Source organism: Varanus komodoensis, unplaced genomic scaffold (assembly GCF_004798865.1).
Source record: "Varanus komodoensis strain SLA01 unplaced genomic scaffold, ASM479886v1 scaffold36, whole genome shotgun sequence".
Classification (NCBI taxonomy): domain Eukaryota; kingdom Metazoa; phylum Chordata; class Lepidosauria; order Squamata; family Varanidae; genus Varanus; species Varanus komodoensis.
Genome location: NW_025335873.1, coordinates 6,026,429 through 6,052,301, shown reverse-complemented (window position 1 = coordinate 6,052,301; position 25,873 = coordinate 6,026,429). Strand labels below are relative to the sequence as shown.

Genomic DNA, 25,873 nt, shown 5'->3' with positions numbered 1-25,873 from the left:
GGGCATATCAGGAAGGAGACTGTTGAGTGACAGAATATGTTCTTTGCATAGTAGACTGTCCCAGGGTTCCTATTTCAGAGGATTTGGGGGTACCAGGACTTGGAAGGTCGGTACAGGAGTCCCTGTGGAACTGTGTCCAGTGCTGGATTGTATGCACCCATTGTCCAAGCCTGTGTGTGGAAATGTGGTGTGTTGGGGTGTCTTCTAAAGGGGACACTAGTGGAGTGGGTACCACTGCCCTTCGGGTTTTCCCAGTGCTGCTCGTGTGAGGTTGAAAGACCCCCTTGCTGGCTTCCCCGGCATTTATAGAACGCCTATGCCGAATAGGACAAATGGCCGAAGAATAAGGGGAGGTCACGATGGGTTGGTCTATATGCTGCCCCGCCCGGCAAAGTCCCCACTTTAATGCTGTCGGCAATCCCTTGTTCACGTCACGGGGGATGAAATACCTGATCCATTATCACACAAGAGGGAGGAATTTAAGTGCATGTCATAGAAGGCAATAACTGGCTAAGGAGAGTTGATATCTGGGAAAAACAAGATCAGTGTTCAGAAAGAAAAGTAGCTTCCTAGGGACCGACAAATATCTGTTTTAGTTTCTAAAATATTCATGCTTTTTTCCAAGCAGGCATTCAGTGTGCTCTTACTTCTGCATCAGTTTGCAGATGCTTCCCATATGAAAATATGTATGCATTTCCCCCTAATATGCATTGGGTTTGCTAGCAATTTTCTGTAATGTTTGCTTCCATCAACTGTAATTTCACTTGGGTACCAAAGCGAGTTTATTGTATGCATACCCTCCCTTCTCATGAATCATACTTCAGACTAACAACATTTGGAAGTGCAAAACTCGATAGAAGAAATAGAAGTCAAAAGCAAAAGCACAAAATTATAGATAGATAATGGGGAGAGCTAAAACAAAACAGAAAAGCAGGGAAAATGTTGGCTGCATAAATCAATCCAACAGTTTATCTAAACAGAGAGGTTTCGAGAATCTAGAGGTGAGTCGCCCCGCTTCCACACGTGCCGAACGCAACTCGTACATGGGCAGGATGTACAGGAGAAGCTGGGTGGGAAGGCTTAAGATCCATTCTTCAAGTGTCAGCCTGAGCAAAGGGATTTGTGCAGGTAGTCTGGTCCTCAGCCATTTGGAATTAGAAATTAGTTTAAACATTTATAAAATCAAAAGGGAATTTGATGATGCCTGCTTTGATCTTTTGCCGATGCTTTATCGCTTAACTTACATCCTGCTAACAAGCAGAGACCAAAGCTTTCATTTGTGGTGCTTCGCACCCTGGGGAAGTGAAGTAGTTTGGGAATTTTCTGGTGGTGGTTCTTTGCCTCTATTAGGAAGGGGTATCAGTACATTTTGATTTTGGTTTCGGAGGGGTGGATGAGGGGCTGCACCTCTATTCTGAGCTTCTGAGGCTTTATATGGGCTGGAGGGAACTCTCCTACTGTTCTGCAAATCCTATAGCAGTCAGCCTGCCAGCTCAGTTTTTCTCCTTTCAAAACCCTTAGCTCCCTGGAAGAGCTACCTCTGTGATTTCGGTCCATATATTTCTCCTTAACTTCCCAACCTGTGCGGTCTTTTTTCTGTTCTGACCACAAGTTGCTCTACAAGCGGAATTGAGCCAATTATTACAGTAAACGAGGATTTATCACTCCCGCGGCTTTGACATTTTCCTGCTCGTTTCCACCTCTTTTCTCTTTGCGAAGAGAATGTTTCTGCCCTTCTTAGTTCAAAGGCAGACAATGCCAAGGGGGCTGCCCTGATCTGTGGGTGTGTGGATGTGTTGCTCTGGATTTTCTTTGCTAAGGCAACATCATACACCTTTCTCATTGAGCTGACTTCATTAACAGTCTCTACTGGATCCTCAATTTCTGTCCGGATGGTGGACCAGATGCAGTGTAGTGCTTTGCAGAAGAGTTACACATGTTGACTCTGTGTAGGCTCAAAGGTACTGCTGGCTTTGAATTATTACTTAGGTGTCAGAACATTGGCATGCACAGTATTTGACAGATGGTCTGCTGAAAGAGAGAGGGAGAAGAGTTTCTTTGTGACCTCTCCAGTTCTGGGGCTGGAGATCAGATTTCGCTTGCACAAAGCTTGTCTTTATGCTGTCAAAAAATATTTCAGCCATGCTTGCCAAGGGGCCAGAACTTTGAGAGATGGAAAGGTTTTCATAGCTAACAAACAGGGTTTTTCTGCCTCAATGCTGAGGCTGCGTGTGCTAAAGGTTCATGCTGTCCTAAAATTCTCAATGTTTTGCCCAGAAATGTTCCTGCACAGATGAAAGTTGGGTCTTAACTTTGAGATCACTGCAGCATGACTGTGGATTGTGATAGAAAGGGTGTTTCTCCTTGGAATGAAAAGAAACCCATAGCTTTATGACAAGGATTGGTGACGGATCACAGTTCTGAGGAGCTTCCCCAGCTTCGAAATGTTTGGAATATGGTGGGATGCCAATATTAGGGCAGCCATGATGAGTGGGAATGATTGGAGTTGCAATCCAGGACTTCTGAAGGACATAGCTTGGGAACAGCTCTGTTACAGAAGTGAGGTCTATTTTAAAAAAGGGTGAAATAAATGGCAAGTCAGAATTTGACTAGAATCTGGTTCTTAAACTTCAGTAGATGAATGTAAGTTGCCTTCACAAAGATTGGGGAGGGGAAACTGCCTGGTTAGCTATGAAGGTAATTTCCTTCCCCTGCCCTAGAGGACCATGAAGACCTGAGCCATGGACCTAAAATGGCAGGATTTTTGCAGTTAGGTTGTTGAGTGGATTTCCCAGGCTCCCTATATATTTTATGCTCAAATTAGATCTTCCCTTGAGGGTGCATGTCCATGGATCATTCAAAAGAAGCTCCTCTTCCAGAGTGTGGCTTTCAGGCACCCTTCTGCAGGGACTAACAAAACCATGCCTTCCAATGGGAGCTTCTTATAACCTAAATATCCTGTGGGGAAGAGTTAGTTCTTCTCTGAGCTGTATCCAGATTCCAACCCACCTCAGAGAAGTGTCCGTTTTGCATATGGATCCATGATGGGTGTCCTGTGGATGGCTAAGGAGGTCACCCAATTAATTTCCTTTGCGTACCCCATTACAGTTGTGGAGATGTGAGCAACCTTTTAATTGTCCATCTGTGTTGTCCTCCCCTCCCACTCCAATAACCTTCCAGGTTCTCTAAAGAGTCCCGTGAACAAAACAGCCCTTACGCTCATTGCCGTGAGCTCCTGCGTCCTGGCCATGGTGTGCGGCACTCAGCTCTCCTGCCCGCTTACTGTGAAGGTGACGCTCCATGTTCCCGAGCACTTCATTGCAGACGGTAAGAACCTCCACCTCGTGGCTCTGCGGGACAAGCCCGGTTCTCTAGGGATGTAGACTCTGCAGGTGTTCCCACCACCATCCAACCCTTGTCCGATTGTTCTCAAGTTTCCCAGGAGCATCATAGGCCCCCTTGGGGAGGGCGGGGCAGAAAGACAGTTTTATTCTTGATCCACCTGTCCTCATATTCTTCTTCCTGTAAAGGCCGGATCAAGCGTTTGGTAGAAAGCATGCCAAGGAACAGAGAGAAGGGAGGAGAGGAGGTCATGCCAATGATGAGGACAAGAACGTCAATGGTGGGAAGAGCCAAGCCTCTTCCTTGGGTTCTGCTCCAGAACATGACACCTTGCTATTTAGGAAAACAATTCATAGCTCTGCCTTTGGATCCGATCAAATCAATTATTCGTGATTTAGCCAATTTAAGCACCTGCATTTATGTATGCCTGTTTTCCCATCCCCTGGGGAAGATCAGGATGGCACGGCACGGCACGTGTGCCTTCCCTCTCTTGCTCTCCCCCACCCCCTACACATGCATTAGAACTGCAAGATCGGTCAGGTTGAGAAACTGGTCCGAACTGGTTATCCACGCAGCTTTGTGCTTTGGAGTTCTGGGTTTTATCCCCTGTTTCCCTGGCCGAAGTCCAGGGCTAATCATAAAGTCACAATGTCCCCGGGCCCAGATGCTGTTCAAATCTAAGAACGAGATGGGCTTTGTGCCATATCATTCACCTCTGCTGTTCTCCCCCGGGGCCCATGCTACAGGCCTATTGGCGAATTAAGAAAACAGAATGTACAAAGCGTGTTTCCATGCGTTCCCTGCTTTAATGCATGCCAGCTCTGTTGGGTGCATAGAAGGTCTTCCGGTAGCAATCCATCCCTCTGGGTCCCTAAGAACAGCATTGCCTGCTCTCACTCCACCATCCAAATTCTCTCCCATTTCCTGTTGCTGGCTGATCCTTTATTATTATTTGTGAAGTGGGGCTGCTGAGGGTTGAACTAGAGGGCCTTCTGCATTCATGGTGTCTGTTCTACCATCCAGTCATCCGCTGAAGAAAACTAACTTGTCAACTCGCTTAGCATTCCCTCGCCCAAAACACAGCAGACCTGGTTCAGGAACGTGTGTCTCTGGACTCAGGAGCTGCTTGGCTGAGTCATTCGCTGAATCCGTCTCTCACAGGAATCACCCTCAATTTGAAAAATGTAGTGTGCCAATCAGCCCGGAGGCAGCCAGCCTTTTGCTGCCAGCCTCTCATCTTCTCTGAATTAAGAGGCATTTGCCTCCGGGGCTCAAGAAGCCGGCAAGTTTCGGCCTTCCAATGTCATCTGAAAGGCGTGCTAGCAAATGGGCAGGGATGCTCATGGAGTTCTGAGTGAAATATAATGCCGGGCTTTGCCTGGAAGCGGCTGGCGCTCTTTTTTTTTATTCGTAGCGGTACCTTCTGGCCTTCCTGGGAGGTAAGTGGGGACCCTCAACAAGTTGCGGTGGTGTTGCGGTGTTTTCCTGGGACTCACCTTGGAGGAAACTGCCTTTCTTTTCCTACATTTTCCTTTGCTAGGCTGGACGCCTTTATTACTGTGTAATGGAGTGGTGGGGAAAAAGGCTATGCGAGACTGCGAGAGAAAGCTTGCCTTCCTTCCTCCGTCATCTCCAAATGGTTGAATTCCAGCCTTGGGTGTCTTTTGCACAAATGAGCCTGCATATATTTATTCATGTTTAATTTCCCCTGGTCTTTTGCAAGTGTACAAGGGAACAGAGAGAGCTGTCCGGCATATGCAGTCTTGCCTTGTCAATTGCCGTGTATGTTTCAGTTGTCAGCAGAACGAAAGTGGAGTAAGAAAGACAAGGGCAACTGACAAGATAAATCAACATTTCACACTGAGAGCCAATGGGATGTAGTGGTTAAGAGCACAGGGCTGGGACTGAGGCGATCCGGGTTCTAGTCCCCTCTTCTCCATGAAGCTTGATGAGTTACTTTGGTCTAGTCACAGTCTCTCAGCCCAACCTACCTCACAGGGTGGTGGTTGTGAGGATAAGACTCCGAGCAGGAGGAGTCACATTGAGTTCATAAGAAAAAAAGCAGGGTATACATCAAATAAATAAATAAATAAGAGGGGATCTAAATGGGCTTCTAGAATGTCTTCTAAGGGAGGGATAGCACCCCTCCCAAGAGTGCAGCTCAGCAAGATCCAAAGTATCCAATAGCCAAAAGGTTTAAGATCCCGCTGAAGGTGTTATAACCATAAACTGGTTTCTCCCTGTTGACAGATCAGCTCCTGCTATTTTATAGAATCATGGAATCATAGAATAGCAGAGCTGGAAGGGGCCATGGAGGCCATCCAGTCCAGCCCCCTGCTGTTGCAGGACACCAAGTCACACCACCCCACTCAGATGCTGCCCGGTCTCCTTTTGAATGTCTCTTGTGCGGGAGAGCCCCCCACCTCTCCAGGCAGCTAGTTCTACAAATTTAAAGATTTGAGCTTTAGATTTTACCATAATATAGACCACATTATGCGCTCTGGTCCATAGTGCAATTCTACCATACTTTGCCAAAAAATAGCCAGGTTTAAGCCACTCCATTAACATACATATTTTAAATATCTTTAGAATAGGGAAATGATCCGTTAATCTCTCTCCACTCTATTCCTCAGCACACACAGTTTATTAAGGCTTGCATCCAAGTCACTCGGACCTCACCTTGCTTGGTTCTTGACTCCACCTAGATCTCCTGACGTTGCCCTCTCTGTTCTCCCCATTGCTGCCCTCATTTTCCCCATGGAAAGGAGACAGAAGGATTTGTCTATTCTGCTCTGCCGTGCTGCTGCTACTCATGAAAAGGGCAGACGCAGGTGGACTGGGCTGGGAACTGTGGCTGAAGGGCCCTTGATGCATCTGTCCCTTAGAGGTTAGGATATAGGAGGAGAAAGAATGGGCACATTAATGCACAGACTGGATTTGTATTAATGTTGACCCAGAAACAGAGCAGATGGCATTGAGGTCAGTGTAATGGTGTCCTGAGCTGATCTCAACCTCCCTCTTTCCTTCTCCAGCAGACTCAGATAAGACTGGAGAAGCGCTGTCCTTTTATTAAAGGACTTTACAAAAGCGTAGAAATCGGAGGAGCATTCTCCTAGACTGTTGAAACTTGTCCTCTCTTTCTGAAAAGCTTTTGACTGCAGCATCTGGGTAGCTCTTGTAGCTTGAGGACTAGGTGGTGGGAACAGAGACTTTTTGTTTCCACTTGCTTCACCCATTGACTTCTGAACGGATCAAGGAACTTCTTCCCTAGCACCTCCCTCCCAGCTTGGAAATGTCTCCCCATTTTCCAGCATGGACCATCGAACTTCCCAGAGCCAACGTGGAAAGCCAAGCAGGTCCCTGCTATATTCTAGCTTGTCCTTGAAGAACTGTGGAATTGCCCTACCAGAGACCACTCCAACACTGCAAGTAGCTAGAAGACCCTGACTTAGACGCTTTTCTGCCAGCCTCCATCAGCGCTGTTTTGGGGTCATCAGGATATCAGTTCATTTGGCATGGACAATGCCTATTTCCTAATTTCCAAGCCCCATATTGTTTAATCCCCTCCGTTTATGGAGCTCAATGAGCACCCTCAGTGCTGAGAAATAAGTCAAACCGATGCTGCTTCCTTGGGTGTCATTAAAAAACCTCCCAGCCCTGCTGGCTCTGCTAAATGGCTCATCGTGCTTTTGCCATCAGCCACGATGCTGTGATTTGATGCCACACTGAAGGAGCAGCTCTTCATGTTTCGGTTTGCCAAGGCAAGATTCCTGGAGGTGGGATAACAAGGGCACAAGGAGAGAGCACCTTCCAAGGACCTGGCAAAGAAAGACAGTGTTTCCGAGCCATCAACAAGGACGGATGCTTCTCGCCTCACCTTGGTAATGAGGGATCCGATTCCCCATGAAAGGTTCCCCCATGTCGTTTAGAAGATGTTTCACAGTATCATTACAGATGTCAATCTCATTCTTTGCTGAGCTGTTCCACCGGGCTCCCTCTCTTTTTTTCCTGTAAGGAAGTCATTTAGCCTGGATTGGAGATCAGCCAATACCCCCCTCCCCACAAGTGTGCCTCCCCCCTAGTACCAAGGGCATTAATCTGCTTTATTGGTAGTTCATTGGCAGCTCCGTGCAGCTTTTGAATATGTGCATAATTTGCTCGCCTGCCTTTTTTCCAGGGGGACGGTTGCCTAAGTGATTCCATTTTTTACTGTAATAGTACAGAGACACAGTGGATTTTGTTTTATTTCAGCTCCTTTCCTCTCATTCTAGGAGGGATTGCATTTAGTGGCTGGCTGATGGAAAGGCTGAGAGCTGCGAAACAAGTTTCTTACGAGAAATTATAGTGTCGGTGGAAGGGACACACCAGTGTCATTTTCACCATCACTGATTTCTCGTATATTATCTTTTAAAATATTTCTTCTGATGTATCCTTTAACGCTGAAATACGGAGTGGCATCCTGAACAGAGGGGGCTGCATCTGGTTTGAGAATAGCACTGCCTTGAAATCGCTCCAGTACAGAGGGAAGCCTTGCAGACACCAGTAACCTTTTTCTGGAATTATTACACTGCATTTCACATGGTACTGTCTTTGGACACAGTCCACAAACATCAGTTAGTCCAAAATGAAGTGACTAGACTGCAGACAGGGTGAGCCAATGCGATGCTATCATGCCATTGCATCGCCATCTTGCTTTGGCGCTCAGTCTGGCTCCAGACCCAATTCAGAATGTGGGCTTTGACCTTTAAAGCCCTCAGGAACTTGGGTTTATGTTTCCTTCCCTGTTTATATGGGCATAAGTTCCTCAGCTGAGCCTAGGGCTTCTCTGAAGGCCAGGTGGATATTCCGCTCTCTTCAGTTTGCTCTTGTGCTTCTGATCCCTGCTTATTTAGTGTGAGCTGGAAAATTATGCAAACAACAACTGTTGAATGAGAAGGTGACAGAAAAGTCTGGTGCTTCTTCCATAGACTACAACCTGGGTGATTCAAAAGCTGTGCATGGTGAGAATGTTGTACATTTCAAGAAAGCAGCACCTTTTCAGAAGGTTGTGCTTTTTCAGGGACACGTTTTTACAATGCAAATTCAGGAATTCACAGAATCCATGAAAACTTGCACATGTGTTGTGATCTTTGAGTCAGCCCAATAAAAAACAGTTGGGAGATCTTTTGTCGGGTCAACTTGGGTGTCTACTTCTTTTGTGTGAACCGATGTGCGTATTTGATGGCTCTAGGCATCCTAAAAAAGCAAGCGAGAGTTTTGGCTGCTGCTAAAAGATTTTAATGAGAGCATCCATGAACAATATATCTGGAAGCTAACTGCCTTTGAACCAGGAGATTATACATTTGTTGCTACGTGCCATCAAATCCTCTCTGACTTATGGTGACCCCCTGAACAAAAGCCTTCCAAAATACCATATCCATGACAACCCTGATCAGTTCCTGTAAACACTTAGCATCTGAAGCAGAATTGTACATGGGCACAATTTAAATGCATGCCACAGCTGCACTTGAAGCATACACTGCTTGCTGTTCTTGCCTCCAGTGTCATAAAGAGAAAATCATATACCCTTCTCTTGAAGACACGTGCCACCTCCTGATTCTGTACTCTCTAGTTAACAATGAATCTGCTGAAACAGGTTGTCATGCAAAACTAGAAAAAGTTCAGTACTGGGATTCAGCATTGAGATTGAAAGCAGAGGCTCTTCTGGAGCTGTGTGCCTTCAGAGGAGCAGGATGCTGACAGGGGCTTCTAAGCTCCCCTCCTCTTCTGTTTCTGAGAGATCTAAATCATTGTTTGTGTTGTACTCTGTCAGGTCCTCTCCAACTTATAGTGGTCCTCTGAATGAAAGCCCTCCAAAATGTTCTTTCCATGCCAACTTCATTTAGCTCTTCTAAGTTCAAGGCTGCGGCTTCCATCCCATCTCCTATTTGGGTTTCCTTCTCTTCTCCTGCCTTGGACTTTCACTAGCATGATGGTCTCCTCCAGGGAGCCCTGCCTTCTCATGATGTGTCCAAAGTAGGACAGCCTCAGTTTTGTCATTTTAGCTTCTAGGGAAAACTCTGGATTTGATCTAGGAGCACATTTGTCTTTCTGTCCATCCAGAAAACTCTCCTATTGCTCCATGCTGCAAATGCATCTCCCCACCCCACCCCACTGGGGAAAACTATCCTGCTAGTGAAAGTTGAAGGCAGAAGAAAAGGAAGACCAAGGATGCGATGGATTGAATCCATAAAGGAAGCTACCGTCTTGAACTTAGAAGAGTGGAGCTGTCTTGGGCTGGACATTTTGCATGGCTTTCAGGTTCTCCATAAGCTGGACACAACTTGGTGGCACTGAACAACATCTATTCACCCTCCTCCACCCCTGCTTTCAGTGGCTGGAGCAATCAGATTCTCGGCCTCTTGAGTTTTCAAAAGCTCTGAGTGATGGTAAAAATGTCTTTCATTGCTTCTAATATATGGCCTTGTATAAAAGCGCAAAATGCCGAGTCTTTTTTTTTTTTTTTGGGTGGCACTGCAGACCTTCTAACATGGTTGTTAAACAGAAATATAAGGGCAAGGGTTAGGGTTAGAGATGTGGGACAAGGTAACGAGCTCTCCTGTCCCATCCGCATGATGAATCCCCTGTGAATTTATTAGGTTCGGCTCCGTTCCGTGTGCAATATGCTAATTGTGCCATTGCGGTAAGCAAGAGTCCGAGGGCTGGAGCAAAGGACGCTGGAGGGCCAGGCTGGGAGTTTGTCCTTGCAGAATGGCAGCTTGAAATACGATGTCAATTAAAACAAGGCCGCTGTTTTTACAACCGGTCTACAGATTATATATGGCAGGAGAACATCGTTGAATCTGCGAGTTAGTGAGAGAGGCTGGTGAGGGTTGTACTGCAGCATATGGAGAAGGAGGCTGTGGTGAGAGGTGGCGATTATGAAATCGGGGCCGCTATGAATCTCAAAGACAAGTGCAGGGAATGAAATGGCCATGTGCAGAGGCAGCAAAGACGGAAGCTCTACAGGACACGCTTGGGAGACCCTAGTCCCAGGAAGGAAGCTCAGGCGCATCCCCACGGAACTCAGTACACCTCAATAAAAGCATGGCTGAATGGCAGATGCATCAAGTGGCCCAATTGTAAGAAGCAGTTGCTTCTGCCAAACCTTTGCTGCGTCTCAATACCAGGGGTCCTGAAGTACTGCCACACTCGGTAAAATTGGGGGAATGAGTTGAAACTGCTGTTGGGTCAAGACTAAAATTACCCCCACCCCTTCAGTGCCAATCAACATTTCCAGGGCGGCTTACCAACAAAATGAAGATGACCTTCTTAAGCCACTCCTTTACAGAACAAGGAAATTGGGCGAGGTGTAGTATAATACTCCGTTTTTACTTCAGTAGCTTTAAGAAGTTTAATGATTAAGAAAGGCCTGGGGGGAAAGACACACTTTTGCTTAGTCTGTGTTGCAAGCTGGGTTTCCCCCGTTCGCACTTCCAAAATGGACGGTTCTTTGGCAAAAGCTCTGTATTCTACATTGCACTTCCAGTAAGCACGACCAGCAGAGAATGTGTCCCTGAGCATGCATGGAACAGTTCATTGAGCCCAGTCTAGAAACTACTTCCAAGGATCCTCCTTTTGAGAACCCTCCTGGAGCCCTTTCCTCTGGGGTGTCCTTCTTGGAGACGGGCAAGCCTCTCTCTGTCCATCGTTCCTCTAGCTGGTTGCCCTGTCTCTCCTGACCTTGTGTCATGGCTGGCTGCAGGCGTTCTTCTCCCAGGCCCCCTCCCTGCTCTTGCAAATCATGACTATTCTTGGGGTCCTTCTCAACTGCCCCTTTCATGCCCAGCAGTCCTATGATAGCAGCAGTGTTGATGCCGATACATGGAGAGCAAACCCAACTCTTGCTTACTGCGACAAGCTTCTCCAGGACCAGGATGCGCTCTCCGTGGTCCTGACCCACCGATGCCTGAACTGCACAATGGCAAATGCCACGCGTCGCTTCCGGCTCCTGTCTTGCTGTAAAGGAGTGCAGTGGAGGGCTGCAGGTGCTGGGCGGAGTTTGGGGGCAGCTGTTGGAACAAAGCCTCGTGCCACTTGCATTCAGTTAGTTCTCCCTTGTCCATCCTGGTCTGTTCGGATGAGGATCGGCAACTGCCCCGAGGTTTTGTATGTGCCATGCATGACTCTGCAGTGCTAAATTAGTGGTGGAGCAGCACAGAAGTACGTGCTTAGACAAGGAGGTGGAAACAGTTTGCCACTGGCCAGGAAGTTTATATTTTGTATGGGTCACGGATGGAGTGCTGATGTGCAGGTTCAGTGAAGAGGAGGTCTGCAACCCAGTTAGCAGAATAAATGTCTCGGCTGCTGTGGAAGAGCTGGGTCTAAGAGGCCAGGAAGGTAGGCAGATTAAAACCAGCCCCGTTCATTTTGCATGCGATTCCCAGGATGGCAGAGTGCTAAATAAGCCGTGACTTCATTTAGCTCCCAAATACCATGCCATGATTGGCATGCGACTGAACTTTAATTGTTTCATCTGAAGATTGTTTATGTCCTTTCCCCACGGCTGTCTCTACCATGATGCACACAGAATTGGATGCAGCTATTACCAGCTCCCCCCTAATTTTCCTCTTAATCTCTGCAAGTGAACACTGGGTGTAGCCTAGCCTCTCATTTTGCTTTTAATTAGACGTGTTGCTTGAAACTTTTTTTTTTTTTTGACAAATTCAATCTCTCTGTCTGTCTCTCACCTGTAGAGGTGACCCAGAATTATTTGTTTGTCCAGGTGTCTGTACCGGTGTGTGTAAACCCCCCATCCCCTGAGTGAACAGTTGCTTGTTCCATCTCATAGCTGAACAAACTGCAATACTTGGTTGCTGCGGCAGAGTGAGGAAAGGTGCAAATTGCAAAGTAATTCACTGGATATGAAGGATTCACTTCCAATTTATTGAGCTGGTTCATTATCTCATTGTCTGAAGTAATGCATCAGAATGCACAGAAGGGAGCACTAAAATATATAGGCCTAGTGAACTCTGGAATTTGCTGGTGATGACTGAGAACTGCCTATAAGGTCTGAACTTTCTTCCTACACATGCGGCTTATCCCCACCTTGCAGAGCAAACCAGAATTATCTTTGTATATGAATTAATTTTAATTTCTCATTTTAATCAGCTGTGGTGTGCTATATTGTTCAACCCCCCTCCCCCATGTGGTTAACCTGGTTTCTTGAAACAAGCCAACTTCAAACCATGATCCTGGGCTCTAAAGCTGGCCCTTTCAAATTGAGTTGAGATTAACCAAAGTGAAGTGTGCAGATGACCAACGCACATTGGTCATCTGTAAAAGTGAAAGCTTCAGTTCTCACAGCCTTGCTGGAGGAGTGGCGCATGCATGAACTTCCTGGAGTTCATCCTCATAGAACTAAACCATGGTGCTTTTGGGGTGCTTAACAGTTCACTGTCCTTCAAAAGTGTTGTGAGATACAAGCCGCTTTACATCAAGGCATTAAGACTGTTAATGGAAGCTTGCCCTTGTGATCGCATGATTATGTCTTCCCTTTAGAGATGGCTGAGGAATCCGGTTTGAGGGCGGAAAGCCATCAGATTTCTTCCACTGGGCTCAGCTTGTGATCTAGCCTGCTTTCTCTCCTCCCTAAGTCTGTCCCACACTGAGAGTTCGCATGGGATCCTGCAGGAAGTGAATTCAAGTGATTCCACACGTGTGGCTTGCAGGCTTTGTGTACTTTGCACAAAGAATTATGCAATTTGCATATTTTGCACAAAGAATTATGAACTTTGCATACCTTGTGCAAACTATTATGGACGTTGCATAAATAATCCGCTAGCAGTCCTCCACACTCCTTGGCTTGAACTCCATTCGGTTCACTTCCTGTCCAGGGCCAAGCATGTTTAAGAAGTTCTTACGTGCAGGAGAGCCGGATTCCACCTGACCTTCACATCCCTGCTTAGCCATTCTTTTCTGTCTTCTGTTTCAGGGCACAATTCAACAGTTTTGTCCCTAAATACTATGGAACCCTCTAACCTAGTGCCACAAACTTCTCTTAGTTCTCTAGTCATTCATTCCTCAGTGTTCCTGATTTCTCTCTCTCTCTCTCTCTCTCTCTCTCTCTCTCTCTCTCTCTCTCTCTCTCTCACACACACACACACACACACACACACACACACAAATTAAGTTATTATTCCTCAGCTAGAAGGTTGGCCTGCTGCAGAGCCACGAGCTGTCATGGAATCATACAATAGTCAAGTTGGAAGGGGCCATGAAGGCCATCTAGTCCAACCCCTGCTGTTGCAGGACACCACGTCACCCCATCCCACTCCGGTGGCTGCCCGGTTTCTTTGTAATGTCCTCCACCACCACCATCTGCATTTGGATTCTAAATCATGGTTTTGTGTTTTGCAGACCCCCAACCCCACCTTGGACTTAGCCAGGTCTCTTTCCAGTCATTCTCACCAGTTTGCCTTCTGGGAAAAGAAAATCTTTTTTCAGTGATCTCTACTACTGCTTTAACTTTAAAAAATGAAGTTCAGGCATCAGGCCATTTTCTGCCCAGTGACCCAGAAAGGTTGGGAGTCCCTACAACTCACAGGAACCTGTCCAGCAAGTAAGATAACCATCTAAGGTCCTTCTCTGGATTTCTTCTCCTTTAGAAGTATGATAGATACCTGCTGGAGAAAGGTTTTTCCTTCACTCCTGGTGGTAACCTTGGAACTGAATAGAATTCTGTTGCTAAGGAAGCTTACTTTGCTTCTGCTACATATTCCACTTGATTATTGCCTTTAAATGTAGACACGGTTTCATTTTAGTATGACTTCTAGCTGCTTGTATAGGCTGCCTTGATTTTTTTTATTTTTAATGTGGAAAGACTGGATAGATTTTAAATAAAAAAAGGGGCGTGGGGGGTCAGTGACCCACCCTCCCAAAGATCTTAGCAACAAGGGAGTATTTCTAAACTGAGAAAGGTAGGAACAGGCCTTTTGATCAGTAAATTTTATTGAGAAATTGCATTATTTTCATTGCAATAGGAAGCCTTCAGATTTTTTGAAAAAAAAAAAAGAGGGAAAGGAAGGGGACAAAAATGAGGGGAGAGGCAGGGAAATAAAGTCAAGTGTTTTTGGCTGCCTCTTTGGCTCTTACAAGATTTAACAAGGGAAAAGAACAAAGTCTGAGTATGTTTTCATCCCCTTTTGTACCGGAAAATAATTTCTTGAAATGTCAAAAACTACAAGTCTCTCTTGTGGAAGTGTTTAAGCAGGCTTCCTGAACTTTGCTGGAGACCTCTGGTTGAAGGATCCAGACTTCTGAAGCTGCGGCTCTGGCTCTGCTTTGATACAAATGCGGCCTGGAGAAGAAGGAAATAATGAAACAAAACAAACATTGGCTAGACGTCCCTGTGGACCTTGGCACAACGAAGGGCCAGCCACGCCGGAGGCAATGCACCCTCCAACGCCTTTAAAGGAGCAGCCATTTTTCTCCCCAAGCAATTGCTGGCGTTGGCCATCAATTGCTCTTTTGGAGATCCAGGGATAAATTCCTTTTGTGCCGTAATCATCTTTCTGCCAGCAATACTGGGATGCAAAGCTGCACAGCAGCCCTAGGAGGACAGAGTTGAAAGGCAGCATGTTCTTGCTTCTGCCATCACTGGGGGACCAAAAACCAGTGGGGGGTGTTTCTTCTGTCTTCTGGAAAGATCATAACTGCAGCCTGACCGCATTGGCCTCGTTTCATCTGTTAGAGACAGAGCAGCCTCGCTCAGAGAAACGTATGACCTTAACTTTGCAAAATATGGCACAATTGCAGGATTCCCCACCCCACTGGTTCATTGCTCATCCTTGGCAATGTTGCAGAAACAGCAGTGTGATCGGAGATCAGAGTTAATGAGGAACTTGGCATTTGTAAAACCCTGCAAGAGATGGTTGGCATTCGGACATTAGGTAAAGAAAGGATGGGTTAAATTTGTCTAATTAGAACATGCCCAATCCCACCAGTCCATACTGAAAAGATATGTTTGTTATAGAAAAGAAATCCCGAACCCAGATATGTTGATCCAGAAGTAGGTGAGCATTTTTCGGGCTGTAATATCTTGCTGGACGATAACATTTTCTTATGAAATGAAACTCCTGCAGCAGGTGGTGCTCTCAAGATAGAAACAGCAGAAACATTCATTATGGAGAAGGGAGGGGGTCGTCTCTTGCACATTACACTCTGTTCAGGTGGCTTTGTCCACTTCTGAGGAGGAGGTGGAAGGACGGAGGTGGACAGAGGATCTGGCAGTTTCAAGGTGACCTAGAGAAGATTTTCAGACAGAGCATGAGCACCAGCTTTTCTTGGACAAGTGGGGAGGCATTTCACACCTGGGGGAGTAGGTGATGGAGAAGGAGTTCCTTGACCCCATCAAGAGGCAACAGGTGAAATGAGCAGGTCCTTTGAATGTCCAGACTTCCCACCATCTGTCCCTCCAGCAAGAGGCTGAGGGTGACATTAGAAGAGTTTCAGAAAGAAAGGGACTGAGGGAAAGCTGGGAGAAGGCAGATCCTTCGCACATATCTCAAGAAGGATGCTGCTTCGATTCATGCTGCTTTGTAACCTATGGAGGTTTTACACAGGACCGTGCTCCTCCAGTCTATCTGAGTTGGCTGGAGCGGGAAAGAGGGAGGGAAAGAACGGATCACAACATGCCATCTCATGGTTTCCTAAGCTACCTTCTTTCCAGTGGTGTTGGTGCCTTCTACGAAACAGCAAACAGTGATGGAAGAATGACATACCATCGGGTCATTTGTTGTCTGTGCAAGGGGCAGGCAGATCCACCAACCAGAATCAAAGTCTACCCTTAGAATGAAAGAACAGTTGTGTCTGTGTGCATCTTAAGATCAAGGAATTTATTTTCAGAATCAGAGCTGAAATAAGTACATGGTTCTTTTACATAAGCATCTATTCCTGGTTACCTGAGATTTCTTCCTTCAATGAACAAATATAGGTGGGGAAAAATTTTGCTGCTGTTCTTGTTCAGCAGTTAGGAGTCAAAATCCTACCCATCAACTCCAAACTGCTCTGAGAATTATGAGTAGATCCAGTCCTAGATCCAGTCCACTCCCAGTCTACACCAGCTGACAGTGGTTTTCCAGGAGTCAGCCAGGACTCTTTCTAACCCAACACAGAGATGCTGAAGACTGAATTTGGGTCCTTTGCCATACAAAACAGATGCTTTCCACTACATTGTTGCCCTTCCCTGTGAAAACTTTCTTGAATAACCAAAGGCTACATTTGGTGGGATCTTCACTTTCATTGCTGTGTACTTTCTTCTTGGTCCTTTCAGCAACTGTTTGCTTCCATGGTCTGCTGGGGAACTGTCTGCTTTTTGGAAACCATCATCTGATGGATCTCTTGCATGAATAACTTACCCTCGTCCAATCTTATGCTTTTTCTGCTGCAGGGAGCAGTTTTGTTGTGAGTGAGGGAAGCTTTTTGGACATCTCAGACTGGCTGAACCCAGCAAAACTCTCCCTCTATTACCAAATCAACGCCACGTCTCCCTGGGTGAGGGATCTCTGTGGACAGAGGACTATTGATGCGTGTGAACAGCTGTGTGATCAGGAGACTGGTAAGTGCACACTGGGAATTGTGCTTTGATGATGGAGGTGGTATAAACATGGAAAGGGACACAATGACTGGGAAGCATTGCAGTGAGAAGGTGATGGATTGTTTTTGCCTCTTCCTGTTTGATGGAAGTCGAGGGAAAACTTCCTGGTCTGTGGCACACTTGCTGTCACAAGCACCCCTTTCTTTCGTTGACATTGGCTTTGCACAACTACAAACCCAACCTGCGGCAACCCAGATTCAGGCTGGACATCAGGAAAAGTTTCATGGTCAGAGCAATGGGACAGTGGGACCGGCTGCCTGGAGAGGTGGGGGGCTCTCCCACACTGGTGACATTCAAGAAGAAACTGGACGGCCGTATGAGTGGGATGGTGTGACTTGGTGTTTTGCAACAGCAGGGGGTTGGACTGGATGGCCTTCATCACCCCTTCTGACTCTTCTATTGCAATCTGGAAACACTGATCCGGGAATTTGAATTGGGTATTGCTGACATATACACCTTCTCGCAATGCTGCATTTTCCAGGCAAGGCTGGTTGAGAATCAGGCCATGCAATGAAGAGCTGAGCTCTCGCCGCTCTCTCTTGTTTGCTCTGAGCAACGAGCCGCCATTTGCCTGTTGTGGGTTCCTCCTGGATAGGCTCGCAACAAAGCCCTCGCTCTAGCCTTTGTGGATGCGCTCTTGTGCTTGGTGTGACTGAGAGGGGGCAGGGTGTGCACCCAGCAGCCCTCTCCTGTGTGATATGCAGCCCAACCGAAAGCCGCTGCACAGGACCCGGGAGAGGGGAACCGCTTCTGCAGGGCTTGTGCATGGCTCAGTCCTAAGCGAACCCTGCATGGATGCTGGGTGCCCCCCGGACCGCCCCCAGGAGCTCAGACAACGTGGACCAGGGCCCAGGGAATCCGGCAGTTCCTCACCTCCACACCCCTGCTCTGTAACGTACGGTTCAGAGCTCGCAGTTGCAGGGTGGAAGGTGCTTTGCGGTGGGTCCAACCCCCAACAATGCTGTGCCAGAGAAGGCCTGTTGTGTGCATTTCTTGGTACTCACTGCTGACAGCTTCAGCATAATCCTGTCTGGACAATGACTAAAGGCCTGCACAATGGCACAACAACAAAGCAAATGAAAAGCCCTATTTTAAACTACCTGGGAGCATGAACAGAGAAATGCACATTAAAGCAGCTCCTAAGCCATTGACATAGTTTCAAAGGATGCCAAAAATGGAGAAGAAAATGGTTTTAGTTTTGTTAAAGCTTCCCAGGTAATGAACCTGTATAACAATAAGCAAAACTCAGGTTAAGATCATGGGAGGCTTCAACTGCCTAGCTGGATCCTCAGCTGATAAGGGCACTTGACTTTGGGCTGGTCCTTGTGAACAGGGCAAAGGAATTGTGCTAGCCACCTCCTTCCCCACAAACTTTAGAACCCCGTGACTTCTTCAGTGGGCTGGATCCTGAGTCCAGATCTAGTCATCCCCACTGTAGACCTGAGGTGTGCCTTGGCTCTGACTGCAGAGCTTGGCCAAGGTGGGCCGATATTGCTCCTTGCAGGTGGGCACGTCCCCTGGATGCTCCTCTCCCCCCAGAAGCCTTCTGTCACTTGCCACCCCATCCTGCTTCGAGGGGGGGGGGTGGGCAGGCTAGCTTTTGGGGAAGCAGGGAGCAGTAGCTGGCAGGTGTTGGCTGCAAGGACCTGGATGTCACTGAGAACATGGGAGCACTGCCCCAAGGTGCGTCTGTGGTTGGAATGCTGGAAAAGCCTCGGCCCCTTTCAGAGAAAGCACCCATCCGTGCTGCCCCAGAAAGGTGTGGAAGACCTCATGGAGCTGCATGCTGGGAGGGAAGACAAGGGATGCAAACATTTCAGACATTGCTTTGGAGGCTCAAGGAATGATCTGGGCCCTTAACCGTCTCTAGCATGAGCCAGAGACAAGGAGCTATGCTGGGGAATTCTTTCCAGCAAGAAAGGCTAGAAATTGGGACTGAGGCAGGGCCAAATCAGGAGGTAGGTCCAAAGAGCAGGGGATGGCTAGAGCGGGGTTCCCCACTGGTTGAGGTTTGAGGTTTGAGGTTCTTTGAGGTTCCCAGGATGGTGGCAGCTGGTCATAGAAAGCTTGCCGTAGGGGCCTGGCACATCAAAAGTGAACTGAACAGGCTAGGAAGAGAGAGGGAGCTCTCCTTTATCCCCTCCTCTCTCTTGCAAGTCCTGCCTTTCCCATGGTCCACCTTAGCACCTGGGGATGGAGGTTTTGAGATAACCTTGCCCACCACTGCCATCTTGATTCCCACATTCCCCATTTCCCAGCTGCCCCCATCCCCATCCAAAGAGTCGGTGTACCCCTGACCCTGGGAAGTATGCCAAGACTAACTGCCCCACCCATTCCCAACAGCCCCAGTAGATAACAGAACCTGCACCCCAGCACCTCACCATGAATTGCCACCACCCAAAGACCTGGGGGCCACTTGCTTGAGCCTCGGCCACTCCCAACACTTGGTGCACCAGGAGCGTTGTGAGACACGCTCGGCCATGTCGCCGCCTCAACAATTTCAAGCTGTCTTGGGAGGCTAGATTAAGAAATTGTTCCTCTGACATTTAGCCGGCAGTTCTGCACTTCTCTGGAGAGAATCAATCAATCTGCAGCATTCTTTGGATGCTTTTGGAACGAGGAGACTCGCGGCTTCATTATTTTGAGCCAGCTATAGTGCGCTTTCAGGGAACAAGTCACGTTTCTGGTTTGTTTACTGAAGCTCCTTTGGGCATCTGGCCATACAGCTGTCACTTGGGGATCCTGGCAACATTCTGGTTCATGGACAAGGGAAGTCTGCATCTTGCAACATGCAGGTGTATCTCAGTTTGTAGGACTGGTTGATGAGAACCCACAAGCCAGCCAAGCAGGGGAACATGGGAAGCTACTTTCTGCTGCGCCATTTAGTAAGGTCCACACTGACTGGCAGCAGATGTACAGAGTTTCCAGTTGGGGTGTTTCGTCCCCTACCTTGGACCAGGACACATCTGCAAAGCTTGTGCCCTGCAGCTAAGTGACGGGCCTTCTCCAGAATGTACACAAAGGACTTGCGTAATTTCAGGACTGATGTGTTGTAATCTATTGGTGTTGTTTGATTACTTGCAAAGTCATGTCCGACCCTTCACGACCCCATGGACAACATTCCTCCAGGCTCCCCTGTCCTCCACCATCCCCTGGAGTCCACCCAAGCCCACACCCACTGCCCCAGTGACCCCATCCAGCCCCCTCATCCTCTGCCGTCCCCTTCTCCTTCTGCCATCAGTCGTTCCCAGCATTAGGCTCTTCTCCAGGGAGTCCTTCCTTCTCATTAGGGGGCCAAAGTATTTCAGCTCCATCTTCAAGATCTGGCCTTCAAAAGAGCAGTCAGGGTTGATCTCCTCTAGGACTGACCGGTTTGATTGCCTTGCGGTCCGGGGACTCTCTGGAGTCTTTTGCACTTCTTTTGGTCTACACTGTCTTGTTAGCTGTGCAGTTTCAATAAACATCTGCTTTGCAAAAGATTGTCTTGAGCTTGGGAGCCTGAGGAAAAGGAGGGAAGGGGCTAGCTCTTTCCATGAGGGTTTGGGAGCAGGAACATAAAAAGCTGCTGTCAGCCAGGTCAGGGGATCTGTCCTCCTCGCCCAGGGTCGTCTTTCTGAGTGTCAGGAGCTTTGCATCAGCTTGCTTGCTCTCTGATCCTTGTTTAACTGGAAATGCTAGGGGCTGAATGTGGGAACTGTTACATGCAAAACATGTGCCTACTGCTGAGTTGAGATGCTCCATATTTGAAATATATGCACAATGAACATTTTCATAGTTCACTAGATATGTTCATTGGTGCTGGTTCTGAAGAAAACCCACTATAGTCTTGATCTTACAAGCTGAACATCCTTGGATCTTGTTTGTATCTTGATAATTTTGTATCAAGTCTGGTCAGGGGCTTTTTTGTCAGAGATGCTAGCTTGTCCGCTGACCCTGGGCTGCAACCAGTGGTAATGCATGTTGACTTATCCCAGATTGGCTTTGAATACTGCCTAGTGCAAGAAGGAAAACTCTGCCATGAGAGATTTATTAATCTCCAGGCAGAATGGTAAATTTGTGGTACAGCTTGCCATCTTGACTTTACTGAAATAAGCCTTCCCATAAAGCAGAGCCTGGAGCAAAAGCTGTAGCTGCAAGTATTGGAACACTAATTTTATTGTTTCTCCAGGTTGATGGAGCTGTCATGGGGTAAGGAAAGACTAAAACATTGGAGGCTTTTTTCCCCTTTCGCGGGAGGCAGAGGGAGTCACAGCAGAAGGAGTGTGGTTTAGTGGTTAAAGTGTTGGGCCGGGATGCAGGAGATTTGAGCTCTAAACTCTGGTCAGACATGAAACTCGCTGGGTGGCTTTACGGCAGATGCAGACTCATAGCTTCATGGGGGTAGTTTTGATAAACAAGTGGCCCAGAGGAGCTTTGGGTATTTTGACATGCCGCTGCAATTGTGGGATTCACTGGCCCAAGAGGCAGTCAAGTTGCTGGATCTGACGAGTTTAACGGCTGTCCAAAGCTTGTTTGCTTTTGATGCCTGTTGCCAGTGGTGGTGGGATTGGACAGCAAACCTGCCCATCCATGCTCTGATGGTTGGTTTCTTTGAGGCACCTGGTTGACCACTATTATTATTATTATTAGAACATGCAGATAGTCCATGGGTCTGATGCAGGAGGTTTTTCCCTTAGGCTCCTCACTCTGATAGCTAAATGGAATCAGCTGTTGGGGAGAGACAACACGGGAAAGGGTGTTGAGGATGGGGAATGTGTGGCCCCCCAGATGCCGCTGTTTATCAGCCCTGGTTGTAAGTTGATGATGGGAGATGGGAATTGCAGGTCAACAACATCTGTAAGGCAACATCTGTTCCCCATGCCTTCCTCCAACATCCAGTGTGACTTCATCTTTCTGGGTCTTTTTCATTTCTGTAGGGATGGAAGTAAGGGGTGTTCCTAACAGGTGGATGACAAGGGACGTAGTACTTGAACTCAGTATTTCCACTCAAAACATATGAACAATTTTGCACGTGGAAAACCAGGCCATTCATAGTTGACCGTGCTATGCCAAACAAAGTCATTTGCTTCTAATGGACTAGTGACAGGCTTGGTTTTATCTCTCCCCCTCCCTCCACCCCACACGTGTCTGGGGATGCTCTTCTCTGGAGAGGGGAAACATGGTCAGCTAAAAACAAAGTGTGGGAAAGGCTGGTTTCTGGTTATACGAGAAGACCTCCCACAGTGGAAGAGCTCAGATCTCCCAGAGCTGTGGGGCAGTACAGAAATCAGATTAATAAATCTGGAGAGTATTTCTGTGTTAATACACTTACTGTAGGAAGCTCACTATTCAGCCCGAGTCTCTGTGGGCATCCAAGTGCAAACAAGTGTTATTTTTTCCCCAAGGACTCAAAATGGAACGGGGGAAGAGAGCTGTGTGTTCATGAACTCAATGGGTCAGCAAAAGCAGCAGGAATCTCTCTTGGAAATGCTATTCTGTGATTAATCATACATTCAAGCCCGTCCTCCTCATAGGATGGGAATTAAAACCCACCATCAAATCTACCCCTTCCGTTACTTACGAAATCCAGCATAGATGCTCCAGGTCGCAGTGAGAGAGGCAGGAGGGGAAGACGTGAGAAATGGCAAAGCAAAAAGATTGTGCCTTTATCTGGCAAAGGGACGGAGAGCTTCACTCGCTGCTGCAATGCTTCACGACCCCTTTTAAAACACTGCTTGATTGAAGAACACATATTTGTTATGCAGTAAGTGTGAAGAATTAATGAGCCAGGCAGAGAAAAACTTGCATGCGAAGCACTGGGGGAAGAAAATGGTTTATTAATGGGTCTTTTTGTGGCTATGCGAGCTTCTGAAACAAATGAGGGTGTGCCATAAGCTGCCCCCTCAAGCTCTCCCTCCACATCCCAGGAAAGGACAGCTCCTCCTTGCCAACTTACCTCTTCCCAGGCATGGAGCAGCCAACTTCTCCTCTTCCAGCTTCCTTTTTTTCCCTCCACTGGAAAGGTTACAGTCTGAAACCTTGCATCATGCATCACAAAGTTAGCGGCTTCTGGCAGATCATAAATCAGGCCTCTGGAGTCGCTAGGACAAATCCCAGGACATTTAATCTTTAATATTAGACGTGTTTAAGACGGTGAATATTTTATGAAGGTGCTGTTGCAATTTAGCACATCATTAGCTTGTCTTATTAACCCCCTTTCCCTCCTTTGTAGGACTTTTTCCCCCTTGGTTTTTTTTTTAAAGACAGAGAAACCCTGTATCAGACAAGCAAGAATGGGGATCATCTGGATCCCTGCAAAATATATTAAGGCCTTTGGAAAACTAATTAATTACAGGGGTGCTTTTGTTTGACTGCATTGGCTACCAAGGGGAAGTAGAATCGGACCAATGGATCTTCCATCTTTCACATAGATGCCAGGTGAGGGGATGCATTTCCAAGCCCCCGAACATTTTTTCCCCAAAAAAGAAAGGACATGCTTATACCAGTGGTTGCTTTCTGTGGAGAATCTCAGTCCCAAAGCCAATGGTTAGTGTCCCACGACCACATACACGCCGCTTAAACACCCTGTTCCACCTGCCGGGAACCATATTTATTTACTCTGCACTAGTCTCCCACTCGTTTAAACCCAAAATGGTGTTTGTCTTTTCAGCTGAAGGAATATTTGATAAACACAGCCATCTGCAGTCTGTTGTCAGCCATTGGAAACGTACTTCGGCAATTGCAGCGTGTGCACTGTTAGATTGCACACGGCCTGGTTCCTTAGCATTGCTAAGTGTCCCTGTGCGCAAGAGACAGGGCGAATTTCTGTGCACCAGAGGGGGATGCAACCTCTCCTCTGCTCGAAAGATGCAGGGCTCGGAACCAGAATTTGAGGAATCACTGCTAAAGCACCTCATGCTCCCGAAACGTTAAAAAGCTCCAAGAGCCAAACGAAGACGGTGATAAAAATAAAACCTCGTCTCAGCCTGACAAATAGCAACAGTTGGAAGCAAACGGCGTTTGTGTCGTGAGCATCTGCAGCGGGGGTGGAATGTAGAGTGACCCTCCGCCATTCCCCTTCTGCATGCCAACTGCGCTTAAGACATGCCCCGGCTTGGTGCTTTGTCAACTCGAGGCGTCAGCTGAAGGGGAAAGGAGAAGAAAAAGCAACACTGGCTTTCAGCAGCTCTTGGATGAAGAGATCCCATTAATCTTTTATATTTTTGCCAGCACTTTGCTTGGGGATATGTGTCTCCGTGAAACAAGGGATCTGTCTGAGCTAGCAAAGGGCAGTCTGCCTCATCCTTCCTCGAGAGGCAAAGCAGCAACCAGAGCAAAGTGCTCCACTGCTCTCTCTCTCTCTCTTTAATTCCATAGGTGAGTGTAGCTGCCACGAGGGGTATGCCCCCGACCCTGTTCATCGGCACCTGTGTGCGCGCAATGACTGGGGACACAGTGAAGGGTGAGTGTGAAGTGCGGTAGGTGGGAAGCTGAGAAGGGTGAAGGTGGGAAAAGCAGGTCCATCGGCGGAGTGAGCTGTCAGCACCTGCACAAGGAGAGCTCTGGGGACCACGTGGCCCAGCCTCTTGCCGCCCGCCTTGGCACTTCCCAGGAGCTCACAAGCCAGGCACCGAGGTGATGGCCGATGCCCCGGAGCTGCACTCTCCTCCTGGAGGTAGCCTATTACCGCCATGATGGGAAGTTACAGATGGACCCGGGATTTGTCTAATCCCTTCCAAATCCACTAACCATCCGCCACTGCTGCATCTTCCAGAAGACAGTGAAGGAGGGGATCTGTGCTGGAGAAGAACGAGGTACCAGGCAGAGCCCCTCCCCAGGCAGAAAACCTTGCCCGCTTTTCCTCTGGAAGGGAACCTGCAGCCAGGTGGTATAGGCAGAATCACGTTGGTGCGGCACCCTTTCACTGCCAGGGTAGATGCTTTCAGGAAGTCGCCTCCTACGGATATGCCAGACTGCCACTCTGGCCAGCGTGGTCAGCTTTCGAACATCGTAGGGCAGCACTTATCAGTAGGGGGGTTCATCTGTTATAGTTCCATTGTAATGCATATAAACGCACCCCCCATCTATTAAACTTGAGTAAAAGAGCCAGTGCAGGAGGAGTGTGGGAACAGGACTCCAGCGACCTGAGCCCTAACCCCCACTCAGCCACGGGGGTCACTGGGTGACTTTGGACCAGTCGCAGACATTCGGCATGGCCTCCCTCGCGGGGTCATTGTGATGATGAGATGGGGAGGAGGGGGAGAATGATGTAGGCCACCTTAAGTTCCTTGAAGGGAAAACAAGGTGGAACATAAATATAAGTAAATAAACATTGCCAGTAGAATTATTATTATTATTATAACATTTCTATGCTGCCCCTTGCCGAAGCCTCGTGGCGGCTTACAACATAGACCAAACTAAACAACATGATATGAAAATACCTCAATACTTTTTTAATTGAGTACTTTGATACAATCCTGGTATATAAATCAACCAAGCGCTGTTGGAAGGCAAGAAATACGATTCAATAGAGATTCTAGGCCATCTATGCATTCCATCCTTATGGGACTAAAGACCAAACGAAGAATGAATGAACGAACAAACGAATGCACACAATTCGGTTAAGATGAGAACTGATAGGCTGTTAGAAATGAGTACACAGGTTTCCCACAGGATCAGGTCTTGCTGTGTTGTGTTGTGATGTGTTTTTATGCCACTGCCTCCCTTTCCTGTTTAATGTACATCTTTCTTTTTGAAATCTTTCAGACCTTGGCCATACACAACACTCGAAAGGGGCTATGATTTGGTTACCGGTGAGCAAGCACCAGAGAAAATACTTAGGTGAGTAATGCAAGCTCTCCAGATGGACTTTCTCCATCCTCTGGAAGTGGATAATTTTATTTTATCCACTTTTGG

At 47.4% G+C, this 25,873-nt stretch overlaps 1 protein-coding gene across 1 annotated transcript in view; it reads left to right on the top strand.

Moving 5' to 3' along the window:
* The window catches only part of ASTN2 (astrotactin 2), a 301,533-nt gene that overhangs the window by 69,347 nt on the left and 206,313 nt on the right, over positions 1-25,873 (top strand). Inside the window, exons 4-7 of the mRNA XM_044439905.1 lie at positions 3,181-3,327; positions 16,772-16,939; positions 24,335-24,419; positions 25,724-25,798. Of these exons, the coding sequence (XP_044295840.1) occupies positions 3,181-3,327; positions 16,772-16,939; positions 24,335-24,419; positions 25,724-25,798 (475 nt within the window). The remainder of the gene's footprint in view (positions 1-3,180; positions 3,328-16,771; positions 16,940-24,334; positions 24,420-25,723; positions 25,799-25,873) is intronic.